This window comes from Neoarius graeffei, chromosome 4, assembly GCF_027579695.1.
Source record: "Neoarius graeffei isolate fNeoGra1 chromosome 4, fNeoGra1.pri, whole genome shotgun sequence".
Taxonomy (NCBI): domain Eukaryota; kingdom Metazoa; phylum Chordata; class Actinopteri; order Siluriformes; family Ariidae; genus Neoarius; species Neoarius graeffei.
In genome coordinates, this window is record NC_083572.1 from 64,363,663 (window position 1) to 64,388,225 (window position 24,563).

A 24,563-nucleotide genomic window follows, 5' to 3' on the forward strand; every position below is an offset into this window, starting at 1 on the left:
ACAACCATTTTTTAAAAATATGAATGGAACATTAAGTATAGCAACAACAAAAATTGTAAGGGGGGGGGCGCTGTTGTTTATTTGCTCTCTGAGGGGGGGCTGACTCTCCCACACTTTGAAAACCGCTGTTGTAGAGCAAAGATGCCTTCAAAAAAGAATGAAATTAAACATTTCTGCATTTAAAAAATGCTATAATACTCTAACGTTCAAATCCATAACAAAGTTTGTACTTCGAAAAACAGGGTGTCTAAGACATTACTGTTTCCACAGTATTCCTACTCAGCCCTGGTGGAAGAGTACAACGCCATGGTGTATGTGAAGAGGAGAAACACTTTTCATGTGGACAGCACTAATGACCTCTTTGGTGAGTAGTGGTTTATTTTCAGTGAATTTCTTTCTGTAGACCTTTTGAGAGAGCCAAGCAGGCCTCGTGTATTTACTTGATTCTAAAAGTAGCAGCTGTCTTAAATGTCAGTGTCTATTTTGCTTGGTACCTCAAGCTATAGTTATAACATTAATGTGTCAGAATGTCAGAAACTTCCAGGGCTGTGGGATACGATTATGATTATGCAGCATTGGGTAAGAGTGGAAGAGAAAGACAGAAGCTCTCTTTGTGGTTGTTTTGTGAAACTTACCATGCTAATGCTGGTGATTCTCACTCACCTGCTTTTCCAACACCGAAGCATTGTTTTTGCAGTAGTGGTGGGAAACTAATTGTTCCAGATGAGCTCTCGGCAGCTGTGTTTTCACTTTACACTGTGCGCATGTGTGTGTTCCCCAAGGGGAAGCTGTTATTACAGGGCCAGTAGCAGAAGCAGGCTTTGTATCAGGGAGAGTCCTGGTGAACCGATGAGTTTATAATCTTTTGCTGTTGTGGCCTGTGGGTTTTAAACTGCTGCCTCTAGTAGAGCTCAGAGAAGCGCATTATAACACGGCATTTCATTTAATCCTCAGCCAAGTGGCCTTGATTTAACTTTTGGGGTTTTTTTCTGCAACTGGACGAGAACACTCATTTCTTTGAGACCATCACTGTCGATCTGGCTGTTGAGGGAAAGAGCAGGAACTTCAAATATGAAATATTGCAGCCTGAACGTTGTAATTATGTACTCTTTCCAAATCAGACTGTTGAAAGCATGCTGCATTTGAGACTAACCATTTGTATTTGCAAAAAGCCCTTTGTGTGTGTTCTGCCCTTTTGCGTTGAACCTGTTTTCCAGTGCGAGGAACTGATATTATGTCAGCTTTGGAAATAAGGTTGTTGGGTTCCTTTAAAAATTGCATATGCAATTGCATTAGAATTTTAATGACTTCAAACAATTAGTATTCGAGTGCACTAATACTATTATTAACCATATATTATTATGAATAATATTACATAATATTAAATGCCCTATTATTTTATGTTGCAACTGATAGAACATACATTCACAGTTCTGCTACATGACACATTCATATTATAAAAGCAAAGAAAATCACAGGCATATCATAGGTTTGCCCATATTAAGGTTGTCCAGTGACAAATGGATTATAAATTTCTTAGGTGACCCAGGATGATTGCAAAAATCTGGCATATTTAACTGGTTTTCACACAGGAGTATTTCATTTAGGCCAATTGTCATATGATTCATCTATCCATCATCAATACGGCTTATCCATCAGGGTCGTGGGACGGCCTGAGTTCGGGTAAGAGGTGGGGTACACCCATGGAGGTATGGAGAGAACATTTAGGCTACATCCACACAACAACGGCAATGAGATTTTTTTTTTAGCAGGTAAAAAAAATATTGCATCCACATGGGCAACGGATCAGTAAAATATCAGGTACATATGGCAACGCAACGCTTGCTGAAAACGATGCAATACACATGCTACACCTCTACGTGCGCTGTAAGACGGTCCCATCGGAGACACCAGAACAATAGAAGAATTAGGATGCATGCGCATAAACCCCTTCTTCTGTTGTTGTTACGAATGATGCACGCAAGAGTGCTGCTTGTTCTAGTCATGCGGTTGTGACATCATCGTAAACAAATCCGTTCTACTCATCCAGACGACTTCGCAACGGCGCCGTTGCCAGATTTTTCCACTCTGGAAACCGTTCTCAAAAAATATTGTTTTGGGGCACCCAAAACGCCGGTGCCGTGTGGACGCCAGGCCGAAACGATAAACAATTTTATCGGATTCATCTGAATCCATTGCCGTGTGGACGCCAGGCCGAAACGATAAACAATTTTATCGGATTCATCTGAATCCATTGCCGTGTGGACAGGGCCTTAAACTCCACGCAGAAAGGCCATATTCAGCCATGAGGTTCAAACCCAAAACCTTAATACTGTGAGGCGACAGTGCTAAACACTACACCTCCAGGCCACCCTATATGGTTAATATTTACTATATATTATACGGACATGAGTGTTTTACTGGGAAATACACCACTCATATTTTTTTATACGTGCTACATCTGGGACATGGAGAACCAAAACCGTACTTTTTGTTTGTGAATGTATGAAAAAAAAAAAAATATATATATATATATATGGCACGGTGGTGTAGTGGTTAGCGCTGTCACCTCACAGCAAGAAGGTCCGGGTTCGAGCCCCGTGGCCGGCAAGGGCCTTTCTGTGCAGAGCAGGGCTTTGAACCGGTTCAAGGAACGAAAACCGGGAACTTTTTCTATTTCACATGGACCAGAAACGAAACCAGAAACTTTATTATTTTTTATGTTCCGGAACAGAAACGCTTATTAAAAATAATGGTAACCGGTTAATACCGGTTTTTATTTCGTTCCTCAAAGTTTCTGTAGCCTACAAATAGTCATTCTTCTCCTGCGCAAGTTTCTATGACCCGCTGGGGTTCACTTCCTGTGTGACGTTCGCTGATTGAATGGAGAGAGCGGGAAGGTGGACTACTAGTGAGTAAGTGCATTACTGAGTGTCTCTGAGCAAAGAAGAGCCTGAACGATGCAACCTCCCTATTGGCTGTTTATTGGCTGTTTGTAAAAATGTATCAGTTGTTGCCCCTCCCACGGGAATCATCGCGGGCTCGAGAGACGAGACCTGACGAGTTAGTTCGTTGGTAGCAGAACAAAATGTCTGGACACAAATCGGGTTTTCAGAAAAGGAAAGAAAATAAACGGAGGGTCGAAAATACAAAAAAGGAGGCAGAAAATGCAAAACGAGTTTTAAGGTAGGACAAATGGTTACTTTTCTGAGGCAGCCCGCCGTGGCTGCCTGCAGGCTTATTTATTATAGCCCATTTAGTTAAAATAGTTGATATAAAATGTTTATAGTTATAGTTATGTGATGGTTGTCCTGATTTAGACTGGTTTTTTTTTTTTTTTGGGGGGGGGGGGTTTGCGCGATGTTGCACCCGGGTCCAGATTAGGGCAGAACCGGCCCTGGCTACATTTCAGGTGTAGTTTGTTTTATGTTTGTATGTACTTGCATAGATGTGTACTTGGTCTTCCAATATGGCGCCTAACAAAATCTCACGGCGTGGTGACGTCATGCGGTAGCCCTCTATAGGGCCTGACTTTTTTTTTTTCTATAGGGCCTGACTAGCCTTTGGTAACACACTAAACGAATTCTCTTTCATTTTTGGCACTTTTTCTGTTTGTGTAGATGGGAAGACATACTGAGAATCCAAATTGCCAACATTTGAAATAATAATTGTTTTGAATTATTTCTTGTCTTATTTAATGAAGGTTGTAATAGAATTAGCCTACATTTGGCTTAAGCTGGATGAGACCGAGACATAATTTTATAGCCATTTGTTAAACAGCTGACAGGGAACGTAATTAACCGTTCCGGGAACGAAATTTTTTTGTTCTAACCAGTTCGGGAACGTCTATTTTATGGTGGAACCCAAAACCGGAAACGTTAAAATTCCGTTTCTGTTCGGAACGAACCAATAGGAAAAAAATTCCGGTTCAAAGCCCTGGTGCAGAATTTGCATGTTCTCCCCGTGTCCGCGTGGGTTTCCTCCGGGTGCTCTGGTTTCCCCCACAGTCCAAAGACATGCAGGTTAGGTTAACTGGTGACTCTAAATTGGCCGTAGGTGTGAATGTGAGTATGAACGGTTGTCTGTGTCTATGTGTCAGCCCTGTGATGACCTGGCGACTTGTCCAGGGTGTACCCCGCCTTTCACCCGTAGTCAGCTGGGATAGGCTCCAGCTTGCCTGCGACCCTGTAGAACAGGATAAAGCGGCTAGAGATAATGGATGGATTAGAAAAAGGGTTTTAAGAGTAATACAGAGTAATACAATAGTCAGTGTGAAGGCTGGAGAGAAGATATCCACCAAAAAATGAAAAATACTTTGTTGCTACATATTTCTTACTACATCCACCACCCAGAGGCCCCCTGGGGCCCAAATATGGAATTTCTGAGTTCTGCCAAACTGTGGTTATCTCCTTTACCTACGTGCCAAGTTTAGTGAACTTGTCATATTATCTGTCAAGAGTTTGTGTTGATAAATGTAACATGAAAGGCATTGAGGGAGGGGGTGGGTGAATGTTGTGCCCCCCAGGGACCTCCCTGGGGCCTGTACATGAATTTTGCTTATATCTGCAAAATTTCGGGTCATCCCCGGACCTACTTGCCAAATTTGGTGAAAATCCGTCAAGAAATGGTGACGTTAGCTCAAGACAAACAAACAAACTTTGCCACTTTTATATATAAAATGTGTGTGTGAGAGATAGAGTAAAACTGTCCACACAGCTGCAGAGTTTTGCTGACTTGGAGCTTTTCTCTATGTTGCAGTAACTTTGTATAACTGTTCGGTGGGCCGATCAGACTGCAGTCGGTGTCACACAGCAGATCGGAAGTACAGTTGTGTGTGGTGTGGTGAGATTCACTCAAGCTGTGTGTACAAAGAGGCGTGCTCAGCGGGCGTCAAGGACACATGTCCTGCTCCTGTCATTCATTCTGTAAGTTATTTAGATATCATGTTGACACTAGTAATGAATTCACACACAGTGTACACACTACATTTATAGAGTACTATTAAGAGAGACTTTACTCTAAACATGGTGTTCATGTGGACTTTGTGTTTAGATTGAGCCTCTGACGGGGCTGAAGGAGGGAGGCACCACTCTCACCATCAGTGGCTCCAACTTGGGCCAGAAAGCTTATGACATCTTACAGTCAGTCACTGTGGCTGGCATTTCCTGTACAGTCATACCAGAACTGTATGAGATATCATCGAGGTAATCACTCAGATAACACACACTGCTAAATATATACACTTCATTTTTTTCCCCCCCACTCACATGTTGTTGTTTTTTTTGCCCCCCTTCCTTGTAGAATTGTGTGTACAACAGGAGAGAGCAGAGACGAGAAGTCAGGTCATGTCTCGGTTGAAGTGTCTGGTGCAGGGCGCAAAGGTCTCTCCATTCAGACATTCAGCTATCAGGTCAGTCAGACAAATAATGACCTTAGTAGCACTTTAATGTTCTCTGTAGGGTGAGAAGACAGGCTGTGTATAGAATGATAACACCTTGTTCTCTGTGCATGAGCAGGAACCAGTGCTGGAAGGGGTGAGGCCCCAGAGAGGACCCCGTGCAGGAGGAACCTCTCTCACCATCACAGGCAGAAAGTTACTGACCGGGAGATCCAGTGACATCAGCGTGCTGCTGGGCGATGTCCCCTGTGTCATGCAAGTGTCTCTCTCTCTCTCTCTCTCTCTCTCTCTCACACACACACACACACACACACACACACACATACAGCAGTGGCGGCTCCTGAATTTTTTTTCAGGGGGGGGAATTTTCCCCCGTTATGTCTACACGGACCATAAATGTCCACAGGACTGAAGTAAATTGACCTAGGTAGCAAGTCAACTGTTCTACAGAATGTTCTGTAAATAGATTTTGTACTTCAAACTCCATGACCAGCAAGAATTTTACAGACTGTGCAACTTAAGGACAAACAGGAAAGTGCACTTACTGTAACAAAACATTGTAAATAGTTGGCTAACATAACAATAGCAGTTGAATAAATAGATGAGTGGATCTTTAGATCTTGCAATTACTGGTATTTACCAAGGATATTACCAAAGTGCTAACTCTCAGAGCAAAGTGTGGCAAATATAAAAATCTCATCTCATCTCATCTCATTATCTCTAGCCGCTTATCCTTCTACAGGGTCGCAGGCAAGCTGGAGCCTATCCCAGCTGACTACAGGCGAAAGGCGGGGTACACCCTGGACAAGTCGCCAGGTCATCACAGGGCTGACACATAGACACAGACAACCATTCACACTCACATTCACACCTACGCTCAATTTAGAGTCACCAGTTAACCTAACCTGCATGTCTTTGGACTGTGGGGGAAACCGGAGCACCCGGAGGAAACCCACGCGGACACGGGGAGAACATGCAAACTCCACACAAAAAGGCCCTCGCCAGCCCCGGGGCTCGAACCCAGGACCTTCTTGCTGTGAGGCGACAGCGCTAACCACTACACCACCGTGCCACCCCGCAAATATAAAAATGCACATTGAAAACATCAAAAGTGAACGGATTCTGTGATTGTGTGTGTGTGTGTGTGTGAGAGAGAGAGAGTCACGAAGTCAACCAAACCCAGAAAAACACCACGGTGACTGGAGCCCTCAGTTTCGTCTTTGCCTCGTAGAGCTAACTTGAACACTCCACAAAATTTCACGCGTTGGATGAGCCGGTTTAATATGTGCCTGTTCTTGCTCACCCCATCGTTGTGGCGGTGAACTGCTAGCCTGTAGCCCTCATCCGGTTGTGTAGCGATGTAGAGCCCTGCACTCCCAGGGGAGTCCCGCGGGACTCGCGGGACCCGCCGCAAAGCAGTGCGGCGCAGGACAAATTTTGAAAGCTCATTGCGGGCGCGGGCGGGACCGGAAGTGCACATATGCACGCGCGGGCGGGAGTGGGAGTGCACATATGCGGCGCGGGCGGGAGCGGTGATAAGCTGCAGTCCCGCTAACTAAAAATATGTTTGAAATAAAATGTATAAATAATTTATGTCTATCATATATAATTTGTGCTGGATATTTTATTTGGCATTAATAAAAACATTTTAAGATGCCTAAATTTGCAGAGAGAGTCAGATTGCCAGATTGAGTGAGGAATGGCATCTTAAATTTGCCATTGATCACTCTAATGACTCGCAGTTCACACCCAGCTAGCAAGAGAACCATGAGTGAAGTGATTTACTGCTTGCGTTAGTCTACAACTCTAATCAGAGAGACAGCTTACACAGTGACAGTAGGCTTGACTCAATGCTATCCCAGAAATCCTTCCTGTAATATGCAAATTTGGCTGTCCAAGCAGAGGCGGCCAAATTTGCATATTACAGGAAGGTTTTCTGGGATAGCATTGAGTCAAGCCTACCGTCACTGTGTAACCTGTCTCTCTGATTAGAGTTGTAGACTAACTCAAGCAGTAAATCAATTCACTTCTCTTACTAGCTCTGCTTTGCAATAAAAAAAAAAAAAACATTGGTACAAAGCAAGTCCATTCACTTTTTTATGCTGATCAGAGAATTACAATGGTTTCTCATGTGATAAAAATGTGCAATTTGTGATTAAATATTTTAATCGCTTGACAGCACTAATTATTATTATTAGAGACACTACATGCTGAATTCAGAAACAAGGTAAATAATAACAAACATGAACGTGAGCTGTAGATATTTATGCTCAAATTCACTCAAAGTAGAGGGCGGGGCACCATCACGCTGTGTCAAGACAAGAACTTTCCTGAGAAATAACGTGAACGTCTGCATCATGCGGGATTTGCGGGCGGGGGCGGGAGCAGGACAAAATATGGCAGGCGCGGGCGGGAGCGGGACTGAAAATCATAATTTTTTTGTGGGCGCGGGCGGGAGCGGGACTGAAAATCATAATTCTTTGCGGGCGGGAGCAGGACTGCACAATGCGGGCGGGAGCGGGACTGAAAAATCCGACCCGCACAGACCTCTATAGCGATGTTCACTCCCCCAAAAGCCGGAAATTTCAGGCAGCTGCCCATGTGAATCTTTGATGACTCATGTTTTTTTTATTTTCTCCGACAAATGATGCATGTCCGAAACTCCAGTGACCGTCCAAGCAGTGTTGTCCGTGGAGCCACCTCCAGGGTGGAAAAGTAAGCAGGGGGAGCAGAAAACCGCTGAGGCGTCCTCGCAGCCAGCTCGCCAGGATTTGCGCTGGGACCATGTTGAAGTAAAACCTCGAGTATATGATTTCCCCCCCTTGTCGAAATTTGTTTTATGTTTAGATTTGGTCGAGGGGGTCCAGCTTGTTTTGTTGCCAATTTAGCTCGATTTGATCACTGACTAAATGGAACTTCTTTTAAGGACCGCACTGAATTGCTTTCCGCATCCATCTCACCTCAGAAACTGAGCGGATCGAACGCAACTTTGCCGCGCTTCGCAGTGACGTAAGCACGTTAGGGCAAGCCCCCCCGGAACCCATAGAGATTGCATTGAAGTGTCAGTCAGGAGAAAAAAAATATATTAACATGGGACTCTATCAGTGAACTCTTGGGCGATTTTCAGCGTGACTGAAATCGCCCCAAAAGGGGCGGTACTCTAGAAGTAAGCCCACCCTGATTGGACAATGATACCCAGAGACAGATTAAAATGGCCTCGAGCAGCACTGGTGAAAGTTTGTTTTAAAAAAAGAAAAAAAACTTTTTTTTTTTCGTTTTGGCAGTGCGTCGCCCAATCGCCCTTATGTACCAGCCGCCCTTGACATACAGACAATTTGCACAGCGAAGAAAAAATTTTCTGTATAAGTAAAATAACATTTGTTAATACAGTTTAATAATGATTTTGGCAATGGTTCTATTTACATTTTACAGGATTTGTTAAACAACCTACTGAAATATTCTCATGCTGGTACAAATAGTCCAGGTTCTAGAAATACTATTAAACTGAAACCCTGTTAGAGAGCAGGTAGTGTGTGTGTGTGTGTGTGTAAAGGACGTTTTTAAAATTAAGACTAGTTTTAATGTTCACTGAAGTGCTTCCTCTGCATTTAACCCATCTGGGGATGTGAGCATCCATACTCAGAGTAGTGGGCAGCTGTGTTGCAGACTTGAGGAGCAGGTGCCTTGTTCAAGGACACCTCAGCCATGGTATGTAGAGGGAAGGAAAAGTGCTATTTCTTCACTCCTACACAGTTTTTCCTGCTGGTCCAGGGAATCAAACCAGCAGCCTTTTGGTCCCAAAGCTGCTTCTCTAACCTTTAGGCCATGGCTTCCCCAAAGCTGCCATGTCCCTGGGTGGGCCTATCATTATCATGAAATTCTAGCTCACAGTTTTTATTGTCTTTTTAATAGGTAATTTAATTCTGTTTTCTTTATTAATTTATATAAGAAAATTATAGTATAGATGGCACGGTGGTGTAGTGCTTAGTACTGTCGCCTCACAGCAAGAAGGTTCTGAGTTCAAGCCCAGTGGCTGACGGGGGGGGGGGGCCTTTCTGTGTGGAGTTTGCATGTTCTCCCCGTGTCCGCGTGGGTTTCCTCCGGGTGCTCCGGTTTCCCCCACAGTCCAAAGACATGCAGGTTAGGTTAACTGGTGACTCTAAATTGACCGTAGGTGTGAATGTGAGTGTGAATGGTTGTCTGTGTCTATGTGTCGCCCTGTGATGACCTGGTGACTTGTCCAGGGTGTACCCCGCCTTTCGCCCGTAGTCAGCTGGGATAGGCTCCAGCTTGGCCGCAACCCTGCACAGGATAAGCGGTTACAGATAATGGATGGATGGAAATTATAGTATGAGACTAATAATAATAATGCTAACCCTCATTATAACAAAGAGCTAGGCATTGAATGCTGAGCTTTTGGAACATAAAGATGAAATTACCTTTACATTTACTGAAGTGATGAGTAGAAATGAATTGAAATAAACTACATGGCCAAACACAAGACTGGTTTAGATTCATAATAGTGCCTTTGAATACCATTTTTTTTTGTTTGTCTTCGAATTACCGGGTTCAGGAAAATAGATGCACAAACAAGCACATACACTTTAAATCACTTCTAATGTTAATATTTATCAAAAGAACACATTCATCTTTTCATTGTTTTAATGCATATAATCTGACTAAGAAAAAACTCTCACTCTCTTTCCAGTGTGTCAGGTGTGCAGGAAGGGAAGATCGAGTGTGTCACTGGAACCAGCAACCAGACTGGAGAGCACACGTTAAAAGTGCGCTACGGCAACCATGAGCGCCATCTCAATGGCATCCGCTTTCACTACACCCCAGATCCTAACATAACACAAGCCATGCCCTCGAAAAGCTTCATGAGGTGCGTGCTTTATGTATATTGTGCACACTCACAGCCTATTTATGCCACGAAACTCTATCTGATTTCCTCAAAACAACTTCCTGTTTCAGCGGTGGTCGCGTGATCAGCGTATCTGGCCACAACTTGGACGTAGTCCAGGAGCCACGGATCCGAGTGGCCCTGACAAGGAAAAGAGGTAGCAGGCGGAGAAGAAGGAGAAATGGAGGAAGCGTTCTAGCTGTGGGTGTCGAGAATGGTTTACTGTGGAGACACAAGAGAATAATTCCTGAAGTAGACGGTCTAGAAAACACTGGCAAATATGTGAGTAGAGACATTTTATTATACCACAGCATCTTCATGGTCTGAAACTACAGGGTGTTTCAAAAAATTTGATATTATTTGAGATGTAAATATCCCAGAAACTCCGTACCGTAGTCTCGGCAAATGAAACTGAACAGGTTTAATGTTGGCCAATATAAGATTTATTCCTCAAAATTTGAATGAGAAATTCAAAGGTATGTGGATTCCATGAAGGATTTCACAAATTTTCAATATACGCGCGGCCTGAAACACAAACGCACACAGACGCCTTCCTCTTTGAACTTTTTGTTCCAGGTCCAAATCTGCATTGCAGTTGGTACGTTTTTGGAGAATTCTCTGATAAATGCACGCTGCACAGTCTTGTTCGACTGTGTTCGAGCGTACTCTAACACACAAAACGCCTTTTCTTTTCCAGTGAATGGCATTTCTATACCTAAAAAGATAAAAACAAAAAACATTAAACATACAATTTTGACCTGCTTCCACACATGCTGTTAAAATTTGAGGTCAATTGAATGAGAATTGGCAAAGTTATTAGATTGTGAAATGATATCAAATTTTTTGAAACACCCTGTATTTTAAAAGTTTTATATTATTGTTCATCTGGCAGCAGGTTTCTATTTCCCTTGCTGTAGTATAAACATGAGTATACAATTTAAGGTATATTGTGTACATAAGGTTGTACAACCCCAATTCCAAAAAAAGTTGGGACAAAGTACAAATTGTAAATAAAAACGGAATGCAGTAATTTACAAATCTCAAAAACTGATATTGTATTCACAATAGAACATAGACAACATATCAAATGTCGAAAGTGAGACATTTTGAAATTTCATGTCAAATATTGGCTCATTTGAAATTTCATGACAGCAACACATCTCAAAAAAGTTGGGACAGGGGCAATAAGAGGCTGGAAAAGTTAAAGGTACAAAAAAGGAACAGCTGGAGGACCAAATTGCAACTCATTAGGTCAATTGGCAATAGGTCATTAACATGACTGGGTATAAAAAGAGCATCTTGGAGTGGCAGCGGCTCTCAGAAGTAAAGATGGGAAGAGGATCACCAATCCCCCTAATTCTGTGCCGACAAATAGTGGAGCAATATCAGAAAGGAGTTCGACAGTGTAAAATTGCAAAGAGTTTGAACATATCGTCATCTACAGTGCATAATATCATCAAAAGATTCAGAGAATCTGGAAGAATCTCTGTGCGTAAGGGTCAAGGCCGGAAAACCTTACTGGGTGCCCGTGATCTTCGGGCCCTTAGACGGCACTGCATCACATACAGGCATGCTTCTGTATTGGAAATCACAAAATTGGCTCAGTAATATTTCCAGAGAACATTATCTGTGAACACAATTCACCATGCCATCCGCCGTTGCCAGCTAAAACTCTATAGTTCAAAGAAGAAGCCGTACCTAAACATGATCCAGAAGCGCAGACATCTTCTCTGGGCCAAGGCTCATTTAAAATGGACTGTGGCAAAGTGGAAAACTGTTCTGTGGTCAGACGAATCAAAATTTGAAGTTCTTTATGGAAATCAGGGACGCCGTGTCATTCGGACTAAAGAGGAGAAGGACGACCCAAGTTGTTATCAGCGCTCAGTTCAGAAGCCTGCATCTCTGATGGTATGGGGTTGCATTAGTGCGTGTGGCATGGGCAGCTTACACATCTGGAAAGACACCATCAGTGCTGAAAGGTATATCCAGGTTCTAGAGCAACATATGCTCCCATCCAGACGACGTCTCTTTCAGGGAAGACCTTGCATTTTCCAACATGACAATGCCAAACCACATACTGCATCAATTACAGCATCATGGCTGCGTAGAAGAAGGGTCCGGGTACTGAACTGGCCAGCCTGCAGTCCAGATCTTTCACCCATAGAAAACATTTGGCGCAGCATAAAACGGAAGATACGACAAAGAAGACCTAAGACAGTTGAGCAACTAGAATCCTACATTAGACAAGAATGGGTTAACATTCCTATCCCTAAACTTGAGCAACTTGTCTCCTCAGTCCCCAGACGTTTACAGACTGTTGTAAAGAGAAAAGGGGATGTCTCACAGTGGTAAACATGGCCTTGTCCCAACTTTTTTGAGATGTGTTGTTGTCGTGAAATTTAAAATCACCTAATTTTTCTCTTTAAATGATAAATTTTCTCAGTTTAAACATTTGACATGTCATCTATGTTCTATTCTGAATAAAATATGGAATTTTGAAACTTCCACATCATTGCATTCCGTTTTTCTTTACAATTTGTACTTTGTCCCAACTTTTTTGGAATCGGGGTTGTATGTTAATGCCTGTAAACACTCTGATTCGGACATTATAGTTGCTGTAGGTGTCTGTTTCAATAGGTTTGACCGTTCATAAAGTTTAACATTTACATTACCTAAATAATATGCACCCATTCATTTTCTCTCTCTCTCAGTTTGAAGAACGGTGTGAGGTGAACACTTCCTCTCTGCTGCTATGTCGTAGCCCTGGCGTGAGCGCTGAGATGATGGGTCATGTGCAGGTGGAGTTTCTTCTAGATAATTTGCACTTCGACTTCAACTCAATCAGCCAGTCGTCTTTTACCTACGAGCCTGACCCCACACTCAAAAATTTAGCTGACTTCACTAAGACCTACCATTACAAACCTGGTTCAGTCATATCGGTAGAGGTCAGTGCTCGCTTACCTTCTCCTAGTCTATGTGCATTTTTACTATTCACTTTGACCTTTTATTGCACTCTAACCTTTTCCCCTCTCTCTCTCTCTCTCTCTCTCTCTCCCTTTAGGGGCAGAATCTAAACCTAGCTATCTCTAAAGAGGAGGTGGTGGCTCTCATTGGTGAAGGCATATGTACGGTTAAAACTCTGACTCTGAACCACCTGTACTGTGAGCCACCGCCCCTGCAGCCCTCCCCCTCTAACAGCCATGGACGCAAGAGAGAAGGAGCTGATGCACTCCCAGAGTTCACAGTGAGTAAAAGCCCTTACCAGTGAAAGTGCATCTTTTATAGATGGAAGACTGTGTTGGTTTTGGTACAAAATATAACAGATCTGCTTTTAGATCTTTAAGATCGACAGGCTGATGGGAAGTGTCTGCTTGGTGTTTAAAGTGCATATCCTGGACCAATTTCGTTTTTTTATATGAAAGTATGTCCCTTTGCACACTCATCCAGAAGGATAATTTTGCACAAGGCCATCTGTCTACAGCAGAAAAAAAATAAAATAACAAAACACGTCTGGAAAAATCCCAAGGGAGTCTGGAGCCAGATTCGTGACGTCACCTGCAGATCCGCCAGCAGGCTACGCGAGCTTTGCACGGTTTCAGTGCACAGCCTGTGTAGACCAAGCGCTCCCATTTCTCTCTCATTGTCCAGTCTTTTGGGAAACGATGAGTACTAATCCCATCAAGATTGGTGTTGCTACACCCTCCTACGATACATCTGTTAACCATTTTAATAATTATGCGATAACGTTGAAGAAATTTGCAGAAAACCACCAGGTCGTTTTCTCATAAACAAACCAGCGCTGACGTAGGATTCAGAGGGAGGCGTCCCGCACATGACATCATGAAAATGAATGTTTGCCGGGAAATCCAAATGCCAAGTTTTTTCAGAGGCGGACCAATTCGCCTCAAATGGCTTGATTTCACCTGAATTTTTCTGGTATTGCGCAAGGTAAAAAAAAATTGCGCAAAATGTGACAGATATTTGACCAAAGTTTAATATAAAATAGGCGAATTACATTGATCTTGCTCCTGAATTTACCCAAGATGTGCCCTTTAAAGCAGATACGCAGAACCTTTATTTTTAAATATATTTCTGAGTGGATAGTATCTCCATCCTTGACTCTTGTACGCTGCATAAATGGGAATTAAAAAAATATATATTTGAGAGTTAAAATCAACCGCAAAGTTGGCATTTGAGTTGCCCCGCTGAGCCAGCCAGCCCTGAGTGTGTGACGTCACAGCAGTAACCGGTTTTAAGGCCGAGGTCTTTGACAGCTATAGACCAAAGTCATATAAATAAAAATTTATGGTGAAAGTAAGAAATAACGTTACCGACTTGCTCAACTAAGACTGATTTGACTTCACTGATTGTGGGTTGACGCTCATTAGGTGTTATAACTTATGCAACACACATGTACATGCATGCATTTTCACTGATAAAACGTAAAAGGCTAATTAAATAATCAGATGAACTGAGAATCACATTCTGAAGCAAATGAAATAATCTTATACCGGTAACTTAAACACACAATACAAGTTACATCTATTAATCTAAATGCAGGTAAACAACGAGTGTTGTTGTTTTTGTTGTTTTGTATCCAAATGAGAGTCGCATCTTACCCGTCTGTGTTCTCGCTTCTTGAAGGCCGACCTTGTGGCCGATTGTTTTGAAACAATCTGACTTTCAGTTGTTCGTTCAGTTCTCCATTCATTCGCTTCTTCCATGTAAGGGTGAGATATTGCTGCTGAGGCGAGCATATCCAGCAGAGAAATCAGACGGCTGGTCCACTCATTCTCCATTTTCTCCATACTGAGTACTCCGCCATTACTGCTCGGCCCAGGCAATTACTAAAACCCAGGATGGAACGGGACGTCACTGGTTTTAGCAACAACCGTGGGGAGGTCACTGCCCGAGCAATAATATGTCACGTCCCGTTCCGTCCCGGGTTTTAGCAACAACCCTCGGCTCACACTCCGGGAGAACTGGTGCAACTGAACTTACTTTCCTTTTCTTATAGTTTTCTTTTCCTTTAATTGTTGATATTGCACTCTCTTTCAATACGGGCTTATAGCCAGCGCTCCTCAACAGATCAGAGGTCTCATATGAGTCTTCAGTAAAATGTGCAGAGCAGAGGAGAGACCACTTCGTAGGCGCCCAATGTGCCCATGAACTACTTGCAAAACGCGTCCGAATCTTTGCAATTTGAACATTCTTGGGCCATGAATGCAACGTAAATCCACCTTCTGTCGTGTTGCTGCACCCGACAGTAACACATCTATGTGTCATGACGATAAATTAGCTCAGAATGGAGGATCGGAGTTGCAGTCAGCTCTGTGTTTTAGTATAGCGGAAATGGCAATGAGACCGATAGACTTCCTGCTGTGATGTCACAGATGTCAAGGTCATTCACTCAGACCGCTACCTATATGAATCATTTTAATTGTAAAAATTATGATATTAGATTTATTGTTAACGCTTAAAACTATTCCTGTGCCGTTCTTGAGGTCTCAACGCATTTATAAACAAAAAGTGAGGCCATGGCTCTGTATATATGCTTTAAGAGAAGTGTGTGTGTGGCTCTAGGTACAGATGGGGAATCTGAACTTTTCTCTGGGTAAAGTGCAGTATGACACCCTCAGTCAGGCCACCTTTCCTTTGGAGGCTCAGATCGGGGTTGGAGCAGTGGCTTCTCTCGTCGTTCTTCTCGTTATCATCATTGTTCTCGTTTACAGGTGGGTTTTGTGGTCCTTATTTGTGCACGTGTGTTTTGTCAGTATATACTAGTGTATCTCAATTAGAATATTGTGAAAAAGTTCAGTATTGAAATTAAAGCCAAAAAAAAAGACTTGAAACATTTCACTTTACATGTAATGAATGTAGAATATATGAAAGTTTACCTTTTTGAATTAAATTATGAAAAAAATGAACTTTTTCACAATATTCTAATTGTTTGAGATGCGCTAGTAGTGTTCAGTGTGTGATTAATTTTTGTGGGTGTAAGTAATAGACAGTCTGGCTCACAAGTAGATCATTTCCTGTTAATCGGGTTAAGCTTCCATTTGGTCTAAAATAGACACTCAAAACAGTTCTTCCACATCTGGAACCTATTCTGTATGATCGTCATTTTACCAGGGACTGTTGTTTTAGATTATAATACTTTCTTATCCCGGGTGTGAACTTAAGCTCTGTCCCTAACCTTCTGTTACTCTTTTTGTACCTTTCGCCTCCTCTGTCTCTCAAAGGAGGAAGAGTAAACAGGCTCTGAGGGATTACAAGAAAGTTCAAATTCAGCTGGAAAATCTAGAGACGAGTGTGAGAGATCGCTGCAAGAAAGAGTTTACAGGTGAACTTGATGAAAAAAAAAAAGCACTGCTTTGGAAATTTAGGAACTCTGTTCCCATTTTGTTCAAACACTTTAAATCCCAGCCGTGTATGGTATTTTTCTAAGTATGTGAAAAAATATACTTGGTCCACGGTTGTGTTTATTTATTTATTTATTTATTTATACGTTGGAAGGATTCATTTTCTCTGAAGGTAATCAAAATAATAATCAAGGAACAAGCAGCTAAAATCTGACCTTTGATGTTTTTCCAGACTTGATGACTGAAATGATGGACATGTCAAGTGATCTGGTGGGGTCTGGGATTCCGTTTCTGGATTATAAGATGTACGCTGAGCGCATCTTTTTCCCGGGTCATCGCGAGTCGCCACTGCGCAGGGATCTGGATGTGCAGGACTGCAGACGGGCCACAGTCGAGCAGGGCCTGGTCCAACTTTCCAACCTGCTCAACAGCAAACTCTTCCTCACCAAGGTGCATAATCTCATGTTGAAGCTCTGGAAAGAGAAACCTGTAGGAGAAAAAAAAATTGATTTTTCGCTCATCTTGATTTTAAAACAATCATACCTCTACAATGGTGGATTAGGGCCATCCATCCATCCATCCATTACCTGTAGCCGCTTATCCTGTCCTACAGGGTCGCAGGCAAGCTGGAGCCTATTCCAGCTGACTACGGGCGAAAGGCGGGGTACACCCTGGACAAGTCGCCAGGTCATCACAGGGCTGACACATAGACAACCATTCACACTCCCATTCACACCTACGGTCAATTTAGAGTCACCAGTTAACCTAACCTGCATGTCTTTGGGGGAAACTGGAGCACCCGGAGGAAACCCATGCAGACAGCATGCAAACTCCACACAGAAAGGCCCTCGCCGGGCTCAAACCCAGGACCTTCTTGCTGTGAGGTGACAGTGCTAACCACTACACCGCTGTGCCAGGATTAGGGCTATTGTAGGTAAAAAATAAAATAAATAAATACAGAGCTGATACAGGGGGAATATTAATCCCTTCAGTGCCCTTGGACGAGTCATGTACGTCATGAAATCTTTTACCGCTGTGCCTTATGACGTACGCTACTTGTCATAAACACCTCCTTTTATGTACCTTACATGGCACATTACTTTTACTTCACAGTGGTATGTTGGCCTAGTAGTTAGTGTGTCTGTCTCTCAAGCTGGAGATTGTGAGTTCTATTCACAGTTGGGTCATACCAAAGACCATCATAAAAATAGTACCCAGTTACTTGGTATATGTTGTTTTCAAGTACTAGTAATTCATATTTATGGACAGGTTCTCATTGACAAGACCCGTTGTCTTGGATGTTTTTGATTACTAAAGTTATTTTTACTCTACAACAGTGGTTTTTTTTGTGATTTTTCTATACAAATATAAAGTTCTGAACAAGTTAGAGAAAGCTTATCAAAATATCACAATTCTGACCTCTTTTTGTCCTAAATGCCTGGCACATTACAATTAATTATGGGTGGCAGCCAAGGGGTTAACATAAAACTCAGAATTTCCATGATTAATGTCATAAATTTACAAGAACAAAATCTGATATTCTCTGAGAACCACTGAACAGTTGAAAATCTCTTGCCACTTTATTTAACTGATATTGTGTGATCAAGTAGGAAAGACTGCGTCTCCTCTCAGCATCTACTCTCGGCTCAGCCGTCGCATCTCTGGTGTGATGTTGAACCAAGCTTGCAGAGTGAAGCGATGTGGTCCTTTGGTGAAAAAAGTGTTATTTTCTCATAAATTTACGACATTTATCTCGGAATTTTGGGATCCGCACAAATTTATGACTTTACAATCTCAGATAATATCAGAGTTTTTTCTCATAAATTTGTGATTTTAATCTTGAAAATTCTGAGGGTTTTTTTTCTCAGAATATTACCCTCCTCCTCCAGCACCGTATTTTTTTTAACCTACAGTGGCCCTAATATGCTGTCATGTATTTCATAATTGTGAAAAATATATATACACAAGGTCAAAATTTTCAGATTTTTATCGCTAACTCGAGTAAGTTTTTGCTTTAGTATTACAAAATGATACTTATTATACACCATTTGACAAATTAACTTAAACTTCTTAAACTTTTAGCATGTACTGCGATTAGCATATTATTCAATACGTACCATAAACTATTCGCTAACTGCAGTGAAACTGAGACAGATATAGTTGCAAGAGCAAGCAATGTAGGTGTTTATGGTTTAAGAGGTACAACCCCGATTCCAAAAAAGTTGGGACAAAGTACAAATTGTAAATAAAAACGGAATGCAATAATTTACAAATCTCAAAAACTGATATTGTATTCACAATAGAACATAGACAACATATCAAATGTCGAAAGTGGGACATTTTGAAATTTCATGCCAAATATTGGCTCATTTGAAATTTCATGACAGCAACACATCTCAAAAAAGTTGGGACAGGGGCAATAAGAGGCTGGAAAAGTTAAAGGTACAAAAAAGGAACAGCTGGAGGACCAAATTGCAACTCATTAGATCAATTGGCAATAGGTCATTAACATGACTGGGTATAAAAAGAGCATCTTGGAGTGGCAGCGGCTCTCAGAAGTAAAGATGGGAAGAGGATCACCAATCCCCCTGATTCTGCGCCGACAAATAGTGGAGCAATATCAGAAAGGAGTTCGACAGTGTAAAATTGCAAAGAGTTTGAACATATCATCATCTACAGTGCATAATATCATCAAAAGAATCAGAGAATCTGGCAGAATCTCTGTGCGTAAGGGTCAAGGCCGGAAAACCTGTTAGGGTTTTGCTGGGATTCGAACCTGGTTCGTTGGTGTGATAATCCAGCAAACCCCCACTAGGCCACCAGGGGGATGACTCAAATGCAGAGGCGTGAGGCGGAAGTAGAAAAAGAATCAAAAGGTTTATTTAAACTATATACACTATATACAGGGCAAAACAAAAGACAAAAAAAAACCAAAGAGTATAATCCAAAAGAAAAGCAAAGTGCAAAAATACAAAAGCTAAGAAGATCAAAAAACACAGTACAAAGGAAACTGGAGATAAACATAACAGCACAAAGACTCCGTGACAAGAGGACTGAACTCAGGGGTATAAATAGACAAACTAATTAAGGACACAGGTGAAGATAATTAGGCAATTAACACAAACTCAAAACACAGGAACAGTGGCGGCCTCTAGAGGCCAAAATGAACACGACATGAAAAGGAAATAACAGCGGCCTCTAGAGGCCAAAACAGTCCTAGTCCTAACAGGACCCCCCCCTCTAGGAGCGTCTCCTGACGTTCCCAGGGCGATCCGGATGGGCCGAATGGAAGTCCCGACATAGTTCTTTATCAAGGACATCCCGAGCAGGAACCCAGCAGCGCTCCTCAGGACCATAGCCCTCCCAGTCCACCAGATATTGCAACCCGCCGCGGACCCGGCGGGAGTCAAGCAGGCGATTCACAGTGAACACAGTCTGCCCCTGGAAGATGCGGGGGGGTGGGGGGTTCCTAGGGGCAGGGGCATACGTAGACGTCAGTACGGGCCGTAACAGGGAAACATGGAAAGTGGGGTTGATCCTCAGAGTCCGGGGCAACTGGAGCCGGTAGGAGACAGGGTTCACCCTGCGCACCACCTTGAAGGGGCCAATGTAGCGAGGAGCAAGCTTGCGGTTCTCCACCCGCAGTGGAAGGTCCTTAGTGGACAGCCAAACACGCTGCCCAGGGCGGAAAGCGTGTGCAGGTCTTCTATGGCGGTTGGCCTGAGTCTGGTTGGTTCTGGAGGTCTGTATGAGGGTCTTCCTGACCTTGCTCCAGGTCTTGCGACACCGTCTCACATATTGGTTGACCGAGGGCACCCCCGCGTCCTCCTCCTGGTCCGGGAACAGAGGTGGCTGGAACCCGAATTGGCACTGGAATGGCGACAGCTTGGTGGCCGATGACTGCAGGGTGTTGTGGGCGTACTCCGCCCATGGCAGCCAGGTGCTCCACGATGTCGGGTTATCCATAGCCAGGCCTCGCAGGGTGGTTTCCAGGTCCTGGTTGAGCCTCTCCGTCTGACCATTGGACTGTGGGTGAAACCCAGAGGAGAGGCTGGCAGTGGCTCCGATGACCTTGCAGAACCCGTGCCACACTCGGGAGGAGAACTGGGGCCCTCGGTCTGAGACGATGTCCTGTGGAAGACCAAAGACTCGGAAGACATGATTAAACAAAAGTTTCGCAGTTTCAAGAGCAGAGGGGAGTTTGCACAGTGGTATGAAGCGGCAGGCCTTGGAGAATCTGTCAACTAAGACCAAAATGACCGTGTTACCTTGTGACTCAGGGAGACCCGTGATAAAGTCGACTGCTACGTGGGACCAGGGACGCCGGGGAATGGTCAGAGGATGCAGGAGACCCTGGGGACGCTGTCGTGGGTTCTTGGTTCTGGTGCAAACCTCACAGGACAGGACAAATGACCTTACTTCCTTCTCCATGTTAGGCCACCAGAAGCGTCTTTTCAGGAAGTCCAGGGTCCTCCGAGCTCCCGGGTGGGCGGTGAGAGGGGAAGAGTGACCCCACTGGAGAACCTTGGCCCGGGCTTGATGTGGGACGTACAAGAGGCCTGGTGGCCCCGTCCCAGGACCGGGGTCCTGGCGTTGGGCTCGTCGGACAGCCTCCTCAATACCCCAGCGGACAGGGGCCACAATCCGGGACACAGGGATAATAGGCCCGACTTCATTCTCCCTGTTAGTGGCAGAGAACAGTCTGGACAGTGCGTCAGGTTTGGTGTTCTTGGAGCCGGGGCGGTATGAGAGGGTGAAGTCAAACCGACTGAAAAACAGGGCCCACCTAGCCTGTCGAGGGTTCAGTCTCTTGGCTTGCTGGAGGTACTCCAGGTTCTTGTGGTCAGTCCAAACCAGGAATGGATGTTGTGCTCCCTCCAGCCAGTGCCTCCACTCCTCAAGGGCCAGTTTGACCGCTAGCAGTTCTCGATCCCCCACATCGTACCGGGACTCAGCAGGACTCAGGTGGTGGGAGAAGTAAGCGCAGGGGTGCAGCTTTCCTTCCGAACGTTGAGAGAGCACCGCGCCGACACCACTGTCCGAGGCGTCCACCTCCACGATGAATGGTTGGGAGGTGTCCGGGAGAACCAGAATGGGTGCTGTGCAGAAGCGGTCCTTGAGGTCTTTGAACGCCTTTTCTGCCTGAGGAGACCAGCCATAAGATCCACCTGTCCCTTTGGTGAGGTCTGACATGGGTGCTGCCACAGAACTGAAGTTCCTGATGAACTTGCGGTAGAAGTTAGCGAATCCTAAGAACCGCTGAACCTCCTTAACGGACTTGGGAGTAGGCCAATCCCGGACGGCCAGGGTCTTGGCAGGGTCCATTTGGAGTTGGCCTGTCCGTACAATAAATCCCAGAAAGGAGACCTCGGGAACATGAAATTCGCATTTCTGGGCCTTGGCGAACAGATTGTTCTGTAGCAGCCTCTGGAGAACCTGGCGGACATGGTGGCGGTGCTCCTGCACGGTCTTGGAAAAGATAAGGATGTCGTCGAGGTAGACAAAAACGTATAGGTTAATCATGTCCCTTAAGACGTCGTTGATTAGGGCCTGAAAAACAGCTGGTGCGTTGGTGAGTCCGAAGGGCATCACCTGGTATTCGTAGTGCCCAGACGGGGTGTTAAAGGCAGTCTTCCACTCGTCTCCCTGTCGGATACGGATGAGGTGGTATGCGTTCCGTAGGTCCAACTTGGTGAAGACGGTGGCGCCTTGGAGCAGGTCGAAAGCTGTGGACATCAGCGGAAGGGGATATCGGTTGCGCACAGTGATCTTATTCAGGCCCCTGTAATCAATACATGGTCGGAGCCCCCCATCCTTCTTGCCGACAAAGAAGAAGCCGGCTCCAGCAGGTGAAGTGGAGGGTCGAATAAACCCAGAGACCAGGGCATCTTTGAGGTATTCCTCCATGGCCTTGCGTTCTGGCTGAGAGAGTGAAAACAGTCTGCCACGAGGAGGGGTAGTCCCAGGGAGCAAGTCGATGGCACAGTCGTAGGCCCGGTGCGGAGGAAGAACGGCGGCCCTGCTCTTGCTGAATACCTCCTTGAGATCCCAGTACTCTGTGGGAACTTGAGATAACTCGGTGAGATCAGGGGGCTCGGCAGGAGACACAGGAGAGCTAGAGAGCAGACAAGAGGCATGGCATGCAGGGCCCCATTCCACAACCTGGCTTGTTACCCAGTCTATGCGAGGGTTGTGGCGAGTAAGCCAAGGAAGGCCTAGAATAACTGGGAACTCAGGTGAAGGAATCAGGTGCAGGGATATTTCTTCCTTGTGACCTTGAGACTGGAGGAAAACTGGAGAAGTAACTTGGGTGACTCTTCCATCACCTAACGCTTGGCCATCGAGGGCAGACACAGACAGAGGGACTTCAAGAGGTGCAGTAGGTATATTGATGCTTTGGGCGAAGTGAATATCCATAAAGTTCCCAGCCGCCCCTGAGTCTATCAAAGCTTGACAAGAGTGGACAGACTCACCCCAGGAGATGGAGACCGGGATGTAGATTCCTTGGCCAGGGAGTCCGGGAGAGAGGGTAGGCCCCCGTCACAACCCTCCCTCGGCTGGACGGGGCGGTCCTTTTCCCAAGAGTTCGGGACATGATGCTCGGAAGTGACCAGGCTTGCCACAGTAGATGCAGCACTTGTCCCTCCTTCTGCGCTCCCTCTCAGATGCGGAGAGGCGAGTACGACCCACTTGCATGGGTTCTGGACAGTCACTGAAGGAGGTAGACGGTCTCCAGGTAGAGGTAGGGAGGCTGGGGGGGCTCAAGGCTTGGTGGCGTTCTCTCATCCTGTTGTCCAGACGAATAGCATGTGAGATGAGGGTTTCGAGGTCACTTGGGCATCCAATAGAGGCCAGACCGTCCTTGATGGGGTCAGACAGACCATGGTGGAAGGCTGACACCAGGGCAGTCTCGTTCCATCCACTTACTGCTGCGAGTGTTCGGAACGAGATGGCGTAATCTGCGACGCTTCCTCCTTGCCGGATGGACATGAGCTTTCGGGCTGCGTCGGTACTGATGTCTGCCTGATCGAAGACCCGAAGCATCTCTTCAGAAAACAGCTGGAAATCAAAGCACTCAGGTCCCTGTCTTTGCCAGATAGCAGTAGCCCAGGCTCGCGCCTTACCAGCTAATAAGGTGATCACAAAGGCAATCTTGCGGCGATCCGTAGTGTAGGTGGTAGGCTGAAGCTCAAAGGTGAGTTGACACTGGGTAAGGAACTCTCGGCACTCACTGTGCTTGCCGTCATACCTCTGTGGTGCAGGAAGGCTGGGTTCGCGAGGTGAAGAAGGCAGCATTGCAGGAGGCACTGGAGCAGGAGTGGGAGCTGGATCAGGAGCAGGAACTGGATCAGGGGCAGGAGATGCAGGCAGAGATGTCAGCTGTGCCAGGGTTTTCCCAATTTGCTGAAGCAGTTCCTCGTGGCGAGCGAGGGCCTCACGTTGGCTGGTGAGCGTACGTCCATGAGCGTCCATGGTCGCTCCGAAGCGTGTCAAAGCTGCCATAATTCCCTGAAGGTTGGCCGGGTAGACAGTTGAAGCAGCCTCTGCTGAGTCGGTCATGACGGAGTCTTTCTGTTAGGGTTTTGCTGGGATTCGAACCTGGTTCGTTGGTGTGATAATCCAGCAAACCCCCACTAGGCCACCAGGGGGATGACTCAAATGCAGAGGCGTGAGGCGGAAGTAGAAAAAGAATCAAAAGGTTTATTTAAACTATATACACTATATACAGGGCAAAACAAAAGACAAAAAAAAACCAAAGAGTATAATCCAAAAGAAAAGCAAAGTGCAAAAATACAAAAGCTAAGAAGATCAAAAAACACAGTACAAAGGAAACTGGAGATAAACATAACAGCACAAAGACTCCGTGACAAGAGGACTGAACTCAGGGGTATAAATAGAC

General features: G+C 44.7%; 1 protein-coding gene across 3 annotated transcripts in view; it reads left to right on the top strand.

Annotated features, from left to right (window-relative positions):
- Nucleotides 1-24,563, top strand: part of plxnb1b (plexin b1b) — a 249,472-nt gene that overhangs the window by 206,200 nt on the left and 18,709 nt on the right. For all 3 annotated transcript variants that reach the window (XM_060919473.1, XM_060919475.1, XM_060919474.1), the window contains 12 exons: nucleotides 271-364; nucleotides 4,759-4,925; nucleotides 5,053-5,204; nucleotides 5,302-5,410; nucleotides 5,517-5,653; nucleotides 10,107-10,283; nucleotides 10,373-10,583; nucleotides 13,013-13,246; nucleotides 13,363-13,545; nucleotides 15,885-16,033; nucleotides 16,544-16,644; nucleotides 16,896-17,113. In XM_060919473.1, the coding sequence (XP_060775456.1) occupies nucleotides 271-364; nucleotides 4,759-4,925; nucleotides 5,053-5,204; nucleotides 5,302-5,410; nucleotides 5,517-5,653; nucleotides 10,107-10,283; nucleotides 10,373-10,583; nucleotides 13,013-13,246; nucleotides 13,363-13,545; nucleotides 15,885-16,033; nucleotides 16,544-16,644; nucleotides 16,896-17,113 (1,932 nt within the window). The remainder of the gene's footprint in view (nucleotides 1-270; nucleotides 365-4,758; nucleotides 4,926-5,052; nucleotides 5,205-5,301; nucleotides 5,411-5,516; nucleotides 5,654-10,106; nucleotides 10,284-10,372; nucleotides 10,584-13,012; nucleotides 13,247-13,362; nucleotides 13,546-15,884; nucleotides 16,034-16,543; nucleotides 16,645-16,895; nucleotides 17,114-24,563) is intronic.